Source organism: Carcharodon carcharias (assembly GCF_017639515.1).
Source record: "Carcharodon carcharias isolate sCarCar2 chromosome 29 unlocalized genomic scaffold, sCarCar2.pri SUPER_29_unloc_9, whole genome shotgun sequence".
In the NCBI taxonomy this organism is placed as follows: domain Eukaryota; kingdom Metazoa; phylum Chordata; class Chondrichthyes; order Lamniformes; family Lamnidae; genus Carcharodon; species Carcharodon carcharias.
Genome location: NW_024470682.1, coordinates 452,501 through 466,275, shown reverse-complemented (window position 1 = coordinate 466,275; position 13,775 = coordinate 452,501). Strand labels below are relative to the sequence as shown.

Here is a 13,775-nt window from a genome sequence, read left to right as displayed (position 1 = left end):
TGGGGAAAGGCGAAACTCCACAAGAGGTGACAGCGCAGAAAGGTTCGTGTGTACAGATTCCGTGTCATTACAGCTACCCATCATATTTAGTAGCGAGATCACCTGCTGGAATCTGGTATATGAGAAGGATTGGGGAAACATGGAATGAATGGTCTATAGCCTTTCACTCCGAGGATCATAATCACGAGTTACCACAGTTCCACCATCGGACCCGGCTGTCTGGAGACCTGAAAGATGGTGATTGTTCCCTGATTATAAACAACATCAGACGGGAAGATGCAGGATATTATTTATTCAGAACAGATTTTGACAGCAGGAATAGATACAACGACCGTCCTGAAACCCAGCTTCACTTTTCTGGTAAGTACTGTGTTATAATTACTCAACAATTCACATTCAACACTCAATGGGAAATAATAGGGTTTGATGTGCTTGTTTTTTGGCCGTGTTAACCAGCGTCACTATTTTTAATGATTTGTCTATTTCTGCTCCCAGATCCATGAGCTTATTGTGTGTGATTGAATCCACATCATAGCTGTAACGTAAACCGAGCTGAGGGGTGATGACACCTCCTCCCTGAGTGAAGTGTCTCCTACCCACTACACCTTCCACCCCTCACACTGTCCGTGTAAACCCCAGTCCCATCTCCAGCCTCTCTTTCCCCTCCAAAGTCCTTCAACGTGTTTCCATCTCCCGAATCCGTTCCCATCTTTCCCCGAACTCCATGTTTGAATCCCTCCAATCAGGTTCCCACCCCAGCCACTGTGCTGAAACAGCTCTTATCAAGGTCACAAATGGCATCCTGTGTGACTGTGACAAAGGTAAACTTTCCCTCCTCCTCCTTCTCGATCTGTCTGCAGCCTTTGACACGCTCGACCACACCATCCTCCTCCAACACCTCTCCACTGTCGTCCAGCTGGGTGGGACTGCTCTCCCCTGGCTCCATTCTTATCCATCTCATCGTAGCCAGAGAATCACTTGCAATGGCTTTGCAGCATCATCTGAACAGTGTTAGTTTTCACCTGTCCACTGAGGATCCCCAGCTCTACCTCACCACCACCTCTCTCGACTCCTCCACTGCTGCTAAATTATCAGGCTGCTTATCCGACATCCAGTACTGGATGGGCAGAAATTCCCTCCAATTAAATATTGGAAAGACTGAAGCCATTGTCTTCATTCCCCACTCCAAACTCTGTTCCCTCGCTACCAACTCCATTCCTCTCCCTGGCAGCTCTCTGAGATTGAAGCCAATCTGTTCACAGCTTTGTTGTCCCATTTGATCCTGAGATGAGCTTCCGGCCTCATATCTGCGCCCTCACTAACACCGTCTATTTCCACCTCCGTAACATCGCACGACTGCACCCTGTCTCAGCTCATCTGCTGCTGAAACCCTCATCCACGCCTTCATTACCTCCAGACTCGACTGTTCCAACACACGCTCTACACTCCATAAACTTGAGGCCATCCAAAACTGCTGACCAGGTCCTTACTCACACCAAGTCCCATTCCCTTATCACCCGCTCTGCTCGATGACCGAGACTGGCTCCTGGTCAAGCAAAGTCTCAATGTACAAATGTTTGAATATTTTTCCTCCCCATTACAGTAAACTTCACCTCTTGCTTCAGCCATGGCAACCCTCCCTATCTCAGGAGCCTCCTCCAGTCCCTACAACCCTCCCTATCTCAGGAGCCTCCTCCAGTCCCTTCAACCCTCCCTATCTCAGGAGCCTCCTCCAGTCCCTACAACCCGTCCTATCTCTGCAACCTCCTCCAGACCCGATAGCCCTCCCTATCTCTGTAACCTCCTCCTTCTGCAAAAACTTCCCCATCTCTACAAACTTCTCCAGTCCTTACAAACTTCCCTACCTCTGAAACCTCCACCAGCCTCTTCAACCCACCCTATCTATGCCGTCCGTCCAGCCCGTACAACTCTCCCCATCCCTGTAAACTCCTCCTACCCCAGGAACCCTCCGTATCTCTATAATCTCCTCCAACCCCTACAGCCCTCCCAATCTCTGTAACCTCCTCCAGACCATACACCCCTCCCTATCTCTGTAATCTCCTCCAGCCGTACACCCCTCCCTAACTCTGTAGCCTCCTCCAGCCCCTACAACACTCCCTTCTCTGCAACCTCCTCCAGGCCCTACCACACTCCCTATCTCTGTAACCTCCTCCAGCCCCCACAACCCTCCCTATCTCTTTAACCTCCTCCAGGCCCTACCACATTCCCTATCTCTGTAACCACCTCCAGCCCGTACACCCCTCCCTATCTCTGTAACCTCCTCCAGCCCCTGCATCTCTCCATCTCCCTGTAACCTTCTCCAGCCCTTACCAGCCTCCCTATATCTGGCATCTCCTCCAGGCCCTACACCCCTCTCTATCTCTGTAACGTCCTCCAGCCCTACACCTCTCCCTATATCTGTAACCTCCTCCAGCCCCTACACACCTCCCTATCTCTGTAACCACCTCCAGCCCGTACACCCCTCCCTATCTCTGTAACCTCCTCCAGCCTCTACACACCTCCCTATCTCTGTAACCACCTCCAGCCCGTACACCCCTCCCTATCTCTGGAACCTCCTCCAGCCCCTAGAACCCTCCTTATCTCTGTAACCTCCTCCAGCCCCTACAATCCTCTGAGATCTCTGCACTCCTCTAATTCCGGCCTCTTGAGCTACCCCCGATTCCCATCGGTCTGCCATTGGAAGCCTTGCCTTCTGTTGCCTGGGGCCCCGAGCTCTGGAATTTTATCTCTAAACCTCTCCCCACCTCTCCCTCTCTCTCAATCTCTCTCTCTCTCTCACTCTCTCTCTCTCACTCTCACTCGCACTCTCTCTCTCGCTATCCCTTTTATCCCTCTTTTAATATTCTTCATAAAACAACAACATAAGAACATTAGAAATAGGGACAGAAGCAGGCCATTCGGCCCCTCGAGCCTGCTCTCACTGATCTGGTTGTGGCCTTAACTCCATTTTCCTGCCTGTCCCCCAAACCCTTGACTCCCTTGTCGATCAAAAACCTGCCTCACTCAGCCTTGAGTCTATTCAATGGCCCAGCCTCCACTGCTCTCTGGGGAAGAGAATTCCACAGGGTAGCACCCCTCTGAGAGAGGAAATTCCTCCTCATCTCAGTCTTAAATGGGAGAGCCCTCATTCCCAAACTGTGCTCCCTGGTTCTAGATTCCCCCACGAGGGGGAAACATCCTCCCAGCATCCACCCTGTCAAGCCCCCTCGGAATCGGATATGTTTCAATAAGGTCACCCCTCATTCTTCTAAACTCCAATGGATACAGGCCCAACCTGCTCAACATTTCCTCACAGGACAAACCCTTTAATCCCAGGAATCAGCCCAGTGAAGCTTCTCTGAACTGCCTGTACACAATGATCCTGTTACAATCTCACTAATGCCCTGTGCAGCTGTTGCAAGACTTCCCTCCTTTTATACTCCATCCCTTTGCAATAAAGGCCAACATTCCACTTGCCTTCCTCATTCCGTGGTGTTCCTGAATGCTGACTTTCTGTGATTCATGTACAAGGACACCCAGATCCCTCTGTACTGCATTCTGCAGCCTCTCTCCATTTAAATAATATTCTGTTTTTCTATTCTTCCTGCCAAAATAATTTGTTGCAGTCCTCCTCAGTATTGACCATCCCTCCAATTCAGCCTCATCTGTAAATATCGGGTTCAGTGGATCCACAAACCATCCAGAGTTAAATATTGATATTTCTCTCCCCAGTTGGACTGTCACAAGAGTGGAAATATGACACTCCACGAGAGGTGACAGCGCAGGAAGGTTCCTGTGTACAGATTCCATGTCATTACAGTTATCCATCGTGTCTGGAAAACCAACCGCGAGGTGGAGTCTGGTTTAATAACGAGAAACAGATTCCTTTTGCTCCCATTGCCTTTCCCTCCAAGGATCACAATCACGAGTTACCACGGTTCCACCATCGGACCCGGCTGTCTGGAGACCTGAAAGATGGTGACTGTTCCCTGATTATAAACAACATCAGACGGGAAGATGCAGGACCTTATTTTTTCAGAATAGAATTTGACAATGGTCCGAGCCATAACTATTACCCTGTAACCCAGCTTCACGTTTCTGGTAAGTGCTGTGTTATAATTACTCAACAATTCACATCCAACACTCAATGGGAAATAACACAATCTGTGATGTTTACATATTAACACAAAACACAGCTTATTATAACACACTGTCTGATTCTCAATAACCTGGTGATAGCTTCCAGTTCAGTCCTAAAGCAAACTCTAATACTCACTTTAATATCAATGATTAAATGTTTTGACTGTGTCCATCAATGTTATCAGGTTATCCACTCCCATCGATCTCTCTAATCCTGTCCAGAAGACTGACATATCGACTGAAGAAAGATTCATATTTCTATAGCACCTTTCACCACCTCAGCATGTACCAAATCACTTTACAGCCAATGAGCTGATTCCTGAATAGTAGTTACTATTGTAATGTGGAAAACACAGCAACAAATTTGTGCACAGCAAGCTTCCACAAATTGCAAAGTAACAAATGGCCCTGAATGATGGGGTAGTGCACTCCAATCTCTTGTCTGCTCCTCCACCCTTACCCACTATGATCAGTTCAAGTGTCTCGGAGTGAACGTGTATTAAGCTGAGAGACAGAAACACCAAAGTCTCAAAGCAGGAAATTCTCTCCTGATCATTGTAATCTCTCAGATCTGATATCATCCTTGTAAAAGTGCTTTCTCTTGTGGGACTGTGATTTCTATTTGAACTGATGCTTCATGTTATATTTCTCTAAAAGGATCCATTCTCTGTCTGTTAGATTTCACAGATAAACCCACGATATTCCCTGCTGAAATTATTGCAGGAAAGCGTGTGGATGTAAGCTGCACCTTCAACACAACGTGCAATGGAACAGCAGCACCTGTCTTAACCTGGGACACTCCCACTGACGTACCTGGATCAGTCTCAAACACTGTAACTCAGCATGGTGTCACTCTGACCTATACTTCTGTTCTGACCCTTATCCCATCACTCAAACACCACGGACACACTCTCAGCTGCAGAGTGAGATATCCATCTGTTTCATCAGAGTGGACCCTCGTACTAACTGTGCAAGGTAAGTGCAGACACCCTTCATTCTACATCAGCACTCCCTCAGCGCTGACCCTCTGACAGTGCAACCCGTTCTAAGTATCCACATTCTCAGACCTCTCAAAATGCTTCACAGTCGATAGAAGTTAACTGATCTTTAATTGATTATTGCTGAATGAAGAGACAAGCTGTCTAAACTTTACAGCTCGCACACATTATTCTCCATGGCAACACCTCCTCCAATCAGAGACCACTTGCCAATCAATCAGCACTCTCTTCCCATTAAATATAAATTGTTGTTCACTTCCTGTTGGTAAACCTGTGATCTGTCATGTTGAGTCCTGCCCTGACATCTGAATATCACAATGAACAGAACAAGTTCCAACAATGAGCTGTGGTTGGTGATTCCTCACGTTACATCCAGGGACACTGGAGACTATCAGTGTGTGCCAGAGAATGAACATGGAGCAGTGGAGGGTTTCATAACCATCACTGTGGAACGTGAGTGTACACAGACTTCAACAGCTCTCTCAGATTCAAACACTAAACAAACACACACAATTATACAAACCTAAATAGACACCCGCAGACACACAATCCCACATGTATGAGCACACAAAAGGACACACTCACAAACAAACACACTCGCACATTCTCCCTCGTGGGTTACCTGACCTCCCTCAGTGCTACACCGGAGAGTTGACATGGATTCTGGGAATTGTGTTCCCTTTCAAGTTTATGGAAGAACCTGGAAATTGCAAAGTCTATTACAGACACTCAGATGCACAGAGATTCTCACAGATACTCTCTGCCTCTCTAACTCTCTATCCTCCTTTAAAAAGCTTCCTGAAACCTGAACCTTTGACCAGTCACCTGTCCCAACTCCTCCTTATGTGATTCTGTGTGAAATGTTGTTTGAGTATCTGACAGTAAGAGAAAGATGGAGAGGTTTACGAAGGAATTTCTGTTGGTGAAAAGCTTACATCATGTTCTCACCTTTCCAGAGCCCATTTTGCACATGATGTCCAATGTCCTTGTTCATAATGGGGATTGCCTATGTAAACGTCACGCTGTAGTTACACTCTCCCACCAGTGGTGGCACGGTAGCACTTAACCCTTGCATCTCCCTGCTTTTCAAGCAATTTCACTTCCCAATTTGCTACTACTCACCTCAACCACTCCCTGTGGGAGTGAGTTCCACATTCTCCCCTCTCTCTGGGTAAAGATTGGAACTGGTTATTAAGCAGGGCGTGTAAGTCCGTGGGGGAGTCCATCACGATCCTGCCCGATTCACACACGCATCCGAGATGGATTTCCACCCGGCGCTAAACGTTTCCAGAATTTTCTACAGCACAATCCTGTACACAGCGATGGAGAGAAACATTGGACAGGGAGTCAAACAGCACAATGATCCATTCTCAGCAATGTTCCACGCTAAGGGGAAAGTTCAGATTGTCCACTCTTAGAGTGTTTACAATGAAAACATTCATTCCACATTGAATCCCAGTGGTTGGGTCAATATTACAGCAAATGTTGCAGTGATATGAAGCTTGATTGTTCAGCCAGAGTGAGAGATTGAAAGCGGAGAGTCAGTGATGATTTCTTTCTGTGTGTTCTCTAGACAGTGGAGGAGAGATTCTGCACGTGATCCAGATCCTGGGAATACGAGCTGTGATATTCCTTGTGGCTGTGGTTATCACTATCGCTGGAGTCTGTGTCTGGGAGGGACAAACAGTGAAAGGAAGTCGACAGACTGTTTAAAGCTTTTGTACAGCAACAATCTGGTCAGTGAGTGCTGACAAATAACGTGTGATGTTGGGTTACGTTGTAATGAAACCGGTCAGTGTCCTGGTTAGAATCAACTTCGTATCAGAGAGGCATTCCAGCACAGTGGGAGCCCATTCAGCCCATTGAGTCCATGCTGTCTCTCTGTAGATTAATCCACTCAGTCCCATTCTTCCTGCTCTATCCCCGTAACCCTGCAAGTTTATTTCCCCTCAAGTGTCCGTCCAATTTCCTTTTGAAATCGTTCATCGTCTCTACTTCCACCATCCTCATAGGCAGCGAGTTCCAGCTCATTACCACTCGCTGTGTAAAAAAGTTCCTCCTCACATCCCCCCACTGTCAAAAACCTTCAATCTGTGTCCCCCAGTCCTTGTACCATCAGCTAATGGTGACAGCTTCTCTTTGTCTACCTTATCTAAACCCGTCATCATCTTGTACACCTCGATCAGATCCCCCCTCAATCTCCTTTGCTCCAAGGAGAACAACGCCAGCTTCTCCAACCCAACCTTGTAGGTAAAATCCCTCATCCCTGGACCCATTCTGCTCAATCTCCTCCCCACCCTCTCAAGGACCCTCACTTCCTTCCCAAAGTGAGGAGACCAGAACTGGACACAATACTCTAGCTGTGACCTAACCAGAGCTTTATAAATGTTCAGCATAACCTCCCTGTGTTTGTACTCAATCCCTCAATTTATGAAAAGCTTATTCTTTCCATCAGCACAAACAGCAATTTCCAAGCGGACTCCCATCAGCAGACAGAGTGCAATGAAACATCGGCATGCCTGCTTCTTAATGTACGGAGAGAAACCTGGAACGAGAGATTCTCCTTCTTCTCCTCAGCAAGCTGAAACTTTTCCTTATACCTGGTGCTCCCAAGTCCTGCTGTGTGGACACATCATAACCACGGCATTGTCTGGCTGTGTGCAGCCAACATGGTCGAATAGGAATGAACAGAAATGGGACGTTGCTAAACTCTGTTCTCTGATTGGAATGTGCTTTCTGAATGCTGCACCTTTTTCATGCTGCGATAGATTGTAAGAAGCATTTGGGTTATGAATAAAATTACATTGATTAACACAAGTGATTAAAATGCTCAGGTTGTTCTGTAGTTATTTATAGATTAAAATTCTTATTTTGCTGCAAAATTCTAGGCTCCAACACATTACTTCATGTTGTCACATTTTCCAATCAGATGAATTCCTGTGCCCACCTTTATAACAGAAATTTCCAATGTAAACATGTCACATTGTAGTTGCACACACTTTCCTGTGGGTGGTGTGATATGAAGGCTGCCTTGCTGCTCAGAAACAGTGAGAAATATTCCTGTTGTGTGCACGTACTTCATGTGTGCATGAGACACAGGCATCAGATGCAATTTTGTGCAATTTGTACAATGTTCTGCAGACAGTGCAGCACTCCCTCAGTTCAGACCCTCTGACAGTGCAGCACTCCCTCAGTTCAGACCCTCTGACAGTGCAGCACTCCCTCAGTACTGACCCTCCGACAGTGCAGCTCTTCCTCAGTTCAGACCCTGTGACAGTGCAGCACTTCCTCAGTTCTGACCATCCGACAGTGCAGCACTCCCTCAATACTGACCCTCCGACAGTGCTGCACTCCATCAGTACTGACCCTCCGACAGTGCAGCTCTACGTCAGTTCAGACCCTCTGACAGTGCAGCACTCCCTCAGTACTGACCCTCCAACAGTATAGCACTCCCTCAGTACTGACCCTCCGACAGTGCAGCACTCCCTCAGTACTGACCCTCCAACAGTATAGCACTCTCTCAGTACTGACCCTCCGACAGTATAGCACTCCCTCAGTACTGTCCCTCCAATAGAGCAACACTTCCACACTACTGATCCTCCGACAGTGCAGCACTCCCTCAGCACTGGGAGTGTTGACCTACACTATGGGACTGAATTCCCTGGAGTGAGACTCAGACCAGTGATTTAGGTAGGGTTGTGTGGGCTGGAGGAGGTTACAGAGATAGGGAGGGTTGTAGAGGCTGTAGGAGGTTACAGAGTTAGGGAGGGTTGTGGAGGCTGTAGGAGGTTACGGAGATAGGGAGGGTTGTAAGGGCTGGAGGAGGTTACAGAGATAAGGAGAGTTGTAGAGGCTGTAGGAGGTTACAGAGATAGGGGGGGTTGTAGAGGCTGTAGGAGGTTACAGAGATAGGGAGGGATGTAGATGCTGGAGGAGGTTACAGAGATAGGGAGGGTTGTAGAGGCTGTAGGAGGTTACAGAGATAGGAGGGTTGTAGAGGCTGTAGGAGGTTACAGAGTAAGGGAGGCTTGTAAGGGCTGGAGGAGGTTACAGAGATAGGGAGGGTTGTAGAGACTGTAGGAGGTTACAGAGATGGGGGGTGTTGTGCGGGTTGGAGGAGGTTACAGAGGTAGGGAGGGTTGTAGGGGCTGTAGGAGATTACAGAGATGGGGGCGGGGTTGTGGGGGCTGGAGGAGGTTACAGGGATAGGGAGGGTTGTAGAGGCTGTAGGAGGTTACAGAGATAGGGAGGGTTGTAGAGGCTGTAGGAGGTTACAGAGATGTGGGGGTTGTGGGGGCTGGAGGAGGTTACAGGGATAGGGAGGGTTGTGGGGGCTGGAGGAGTTTACAGAGGTAGGGAGGGTTGTAGAGGCTGTAGGAGGTTACAGAAATAGGGCGGGTTGTAGAGGTTGTAGGAGGTTACAGAGAGAGGGGGATGTGGGGGCTGGAGGAGGTTACAGAGATAGGGGGGTTGTGGGATCTGGAGGAGGTTACAGAGTTAGGGAGGCTTGTAGAGACTGTAGGAGGTTACCAAAATAGAGACTGTTGTAGGGGCCACAGTAGGTTACAGAGAAAGGAAGAGTTATAGTGTGCAGAGGAGGTTTTAGAGTTCAGGAGGATTGTAGGGGCTGGAGGAGGTTACAGTGATTGTGAGAGTTGTGGGGTCTGGAGGAGGTTACACAGATAGGGAGGGTTGTAGGGTCTGGAGCAGGTTACAGAGATAGGGAGGGATGTAGGATCTGGAGGAGGTTACAGTGATGTTGAGGGTTCTGGGGCCTGGGGCAGGTTACAGAGATAGGGTGTGTTGTAGGGGCTGGAGGAGGATACAGAGATAGGGAGGGTTGTAGGGGCTGGAGGATGTTACAGAGATAGGGAGGATTGTAGGGGCTAGAGGAGGTTACAGAGATAGGGAGGGTTGTAGGGGCTGGAGGAGGTTACAGAGATAGGGAGGGTTGTAGGGGCTGGAGTAGGTTACAGAGATAGGGAGGGTTGTAGGGGCTGGAGGAGGTTACGGAGATAGGGAGGGTGTAGGGGCTGGAGGAGGTCACAGAGATAGGGAGGGTTGTAGGGACTGGAGGAAGTTACAGAGAGAGGGGTTTTTGTAGGGGCTGGAGGAGGTTACAGAGATAGGGAGGGTTGTAGGGGCTGGAGGAGGTTACAGAGATAGGGAGGGTTGTAGTGGCTGGAGGAGGTTACAGAGATAGGGAGGGTTGTAGTGGCTAGAGGAGGTTACAGAGATAGGGAGGGTTGTTGGGGCTGGAGGAGGTTACAGAGATAGGGATTGTTGTAGGGGCTGGAGGAGGTTACAGAGATAGGGAGGGTTCTAGGGGCTGGTGGAGGTTACAGAGATAGGGAGGGTTGTAGGGGCTGGAGGAGGTTACAGAGATAGGAGGGTTGTAGGGGCTGGAGGAGGTTACAGAGATAGGGAGGGTTGTAAGGCCTGGTGGAGGTTACAGAGATAGGGAGGGTTGTAGGGGCTGGAAGAGGTTACAGAGATCGGGAGGGTTGTAGGGGCTGGAGGAGGATTCAGAGATAGAGAGGGTTCTAAGGCCTGGTGGAGGTTACAGAGATAGGGAGTGGCTGAGGAGGGATTGAAAACAAGAATGAGTATTTCAGGGGAAATGACAGAAGGAAATGATATTAAATTCATAGAGGGCGACAAATATTAAAGGCACGAACATAATAATATCAAACTGCGGAAGAGACCAGTCTATCTGGGTGGTAGACGTAGAGTCATGTGCAAGAAACACCTCACCCAGAGGGACATCTCTTAGCTTACCTTCGACAAGGAGAAGAAGTGACTCAGCTGCAGAGAGAGCAGCAAAGTCAGAGTGAACAAGACAAGTCGCAATTTCATCTGGGAGCTTCCCATCTCTGCCTGTCTCTTCTGATCTTCTGGCTCTGCTTTGATGCTTTGGTTTGTAACTAGAGGAGTTACTGTTCTTTATACCTGAAACACTGGAAGAGGACAGCCGGGGGTGGGTAGCTGTGTGGTATCACACCCATTTCTGGATATTGCATGTCGATGTTCCCTGTCCCACTGGCCTGGGACCAGCAGTAAGGTCACTGGGATATTGACTGTCTGGCACCGAGAACTATCAGTCCCTCCACAACGCCCTTCACCTTGTGCAAATATGTGTTCATATTGACGCAACACAACATAGCAAAAACATAGGGGCTGGTTCTTATGTCGGCAAATCAGGTGAAGCGCAGGCCCCCTAACCCCTTCCTCCTCTCATTGCTCCTCCTTCCTGACAGACACTTACTATTTTACAAATTGTGTGCGTTGCTTTTATTTTGGACAAGGGGACTCGAGGGGGAACTGATTTACGCTGAGGTTTAGGGGTTAACAGCCATGTCATGTGTTGATCGGTCAGTGTTTACCATGTGGAGACTGTCTGTCACCAGCTTTGTTAATGGTTTATCCAGGAACATTGAAGGGCATGAACGTTCTTGCTTTGTATGGAACAAGTTACCAACTGGGTTTAGACATCGACTCAGACTCACATCAGCATAAACTGCCTTCTGACAGGTAAGTTTCTTATTACATGAGGGTAGGAGGCCATTTGGCCCCTCGAGCCTGCTCCACCATTCAAAAAAAGGGTGAACTCAATTGTAAAGTGCTCTGGGACATCCAGAGATCATGCTGTACAGAAGAGATTTGACAGGAGCAACAAGTGTTTTACTTACAGGAGAATGAGTCCCCAGGTTTGTAGAGTCAATCCTGTCAGATGAATGACTAACTGGAGACACTTCAGGGAGCTGATCTAATTCTGGAAATGTTCAGTTTACCAGGATCGGAGGAGAGATGATCTTCCTCTCCTGACTGCATCGGACAAGAGGTGAACTGGCTCTGGGAGGAGGGTCAGTGTTAACCCAGTGTTTCTGTGTTTGAGGGAGATGTGAAACTGGGGAAGTCACGTGGTTTTTTGGTGTGGTAACTCCATGTCTTTATTTGGTGCAGCACTCATTTAGTTCATGTCGTTGTTTCAATGCTACAAAACCACAGCGCATTCTGGAGTATTTCTGCCTGACCTGCTGTCAGATACACACAGTCTGGCAGAGAGGCGGAAAAGTGGGCCCTAGCAAAGTGTGAAACTGTGAACTCAGCTCAGTCAGAATGCACACACACACACACACAAACACTCTCACACACAGACACACACACACACACTCACACACACACAAACACTCGCACACACTCATGCACACACTCACACACAGACAAACACACACACATACAAACACACACACACTCACAATCACACAAACACTCGCACACACTTACACACAGACACACACACACAGATACACACACATACAAACGCACACACTCACACACACAGACAGACACACACACGCTTACACACACACACACACATGCACACATACTCTCAAACACACTCTCTTTTGCACACTCTCTTTCACTCACACACATACACACACAGTCTCTCTCTCACACACACGTTCCCTCTCACTCCCTCTCTAAAACGTACAATCTCACTCTCTCTCAAACATGCACACCATCTCTTTCTCACACACTCCCTCTCTCAAACACACACTCACACACTCTCTCACATACACAAACACTCTCTCTCACAGACACACTCTCTCTTTTGCACACACACTATCTCACACACACATTCTCTCTCTATCTTTCTCACACATAAACTCTCTCTCACTCTCACACACACATTCTCTTTTTCTCACACACACTCTCTCTCTCACACACACAAGCTACCTCCCTTTCTCACGCACACACATTCTACCTCTCTTTTGCTCTCACACACACACTTTCTCTTTCACTCTATCCTTCTCTCTCTCACTCATACACACCCTCACTCTCTCACACATACATTGTGTCTCTCTCTCACACACACGCACTCTCTCTCTCCGAGACCGTTTTGAGACAGTCTCAAGGTTTCAGCTCAAAGTGCAGACGGACTCTCCCTAGTGAGGGAGTGCTGAGGGAGTGCTGCACTGTCAGAGGGTCAGTATTGAGGGTGTGCTACACTGTTGGAAAGTCAGTACTGAGGGAGTGCTGCACTCCCAGAGGGTCAGTACTGAGGGAGTGCTGCACTCCCAGAGTGTCAATGCTGAGGGAGTGCTGCACTGTCAGAGGGTCAGTACTGAGGGAGTGCTGCACTGTCAGAGGGTCAGTAGAGAGGGAGTGCTGCACTGTCAGAGTGTCAGTACTGAGGGAGTGCTGCACTGTCAGAGGGTCAGTACTGAGGGAGTGCTGCACTGTCAGAGTGTCAGTACTGAGGGAATGCTGCACTGTCAGAGAGTCAGTACTGAGGGAGTGCTGCACTGTCAGAGGGGCAGTACTGAGGGAGTGCTGCACTGTCAGAGGGTCAGTACTGAGGGAATGCTGCACTGTCAGAGGGGCAGTACTGAGGGAGCGCTGCACTGTCAGAGGGTCAGTAGAGAGGGAATGCTGCACTGTCAGAGGGTCAGTACTGAGGGAGTGCTGCACTGTCAGAGGGTCAGTAGAGAGGGAATGCTGCACTGTCAGAGGGGCAGTACTGAGGGAATGCTGCTGCCGTTTTTCAGATGATGTTTGAAATTAGCAACATGCCTCATGTATGATTATATATCATCAGCTCAAAATAAATAGATTATTCCCGTACGTTTCACT

At 48.4% G+C, this 13,775-nt stretch overlaps 1 protein-coding gene across 1 annotated transcript; it reads left to right on the top strand.

Moving 5' to 3' along the window:
- Positions 1 to 7,955, top strand: LOC121274122 (sialic acid-binding Ig-like lectin 12). Its single transcript, XM_041181297.1, has 5 exons — positions 1 to 360; positions 3,733 to 4,101; positions 4,819 to 5,115; positions 6,712 to 6,874; positions 7,594 to 7,955. Exons 1-4 carry the CDS (start codon positions 120 to 122, stop codon positions 6,849 to 6,851), a joined length of 1,047 nt encoding a protein of 348 aa, XP_041037231.1. The 5' UTR covers positions 1 to 119; the 3' UTR covers positions 6,852 to 6,874; positions 7,594 to 7,955.
- The last annotated feature ends 5,820 nt before the right edge of the window (positions 7,956 to 13,775 follow it).

Coding starts and splice junctions, on each gene's coding strand:
- LOC121274122 (XM_041181297.1), top strand. CDS start 120: ATGAGAAGGATTGGGGAAACATGGAATGAATGGTCTATAGCCTTTCAC. Junction 361..3,732: donor AACCCAGCTTCACTTTTCTG/GTAAGTACTGTG, acceptor TTCTCTCCCCAG/TTGGACTGTCACAAGAGTGG. Junction 4,102..4,818: donor AACCCAGCTTCACGTTTCTG/GTAAGTGCTGTG, acceptor TCTGTCTGTTAG/ATTTCACAGATAAACCCACG.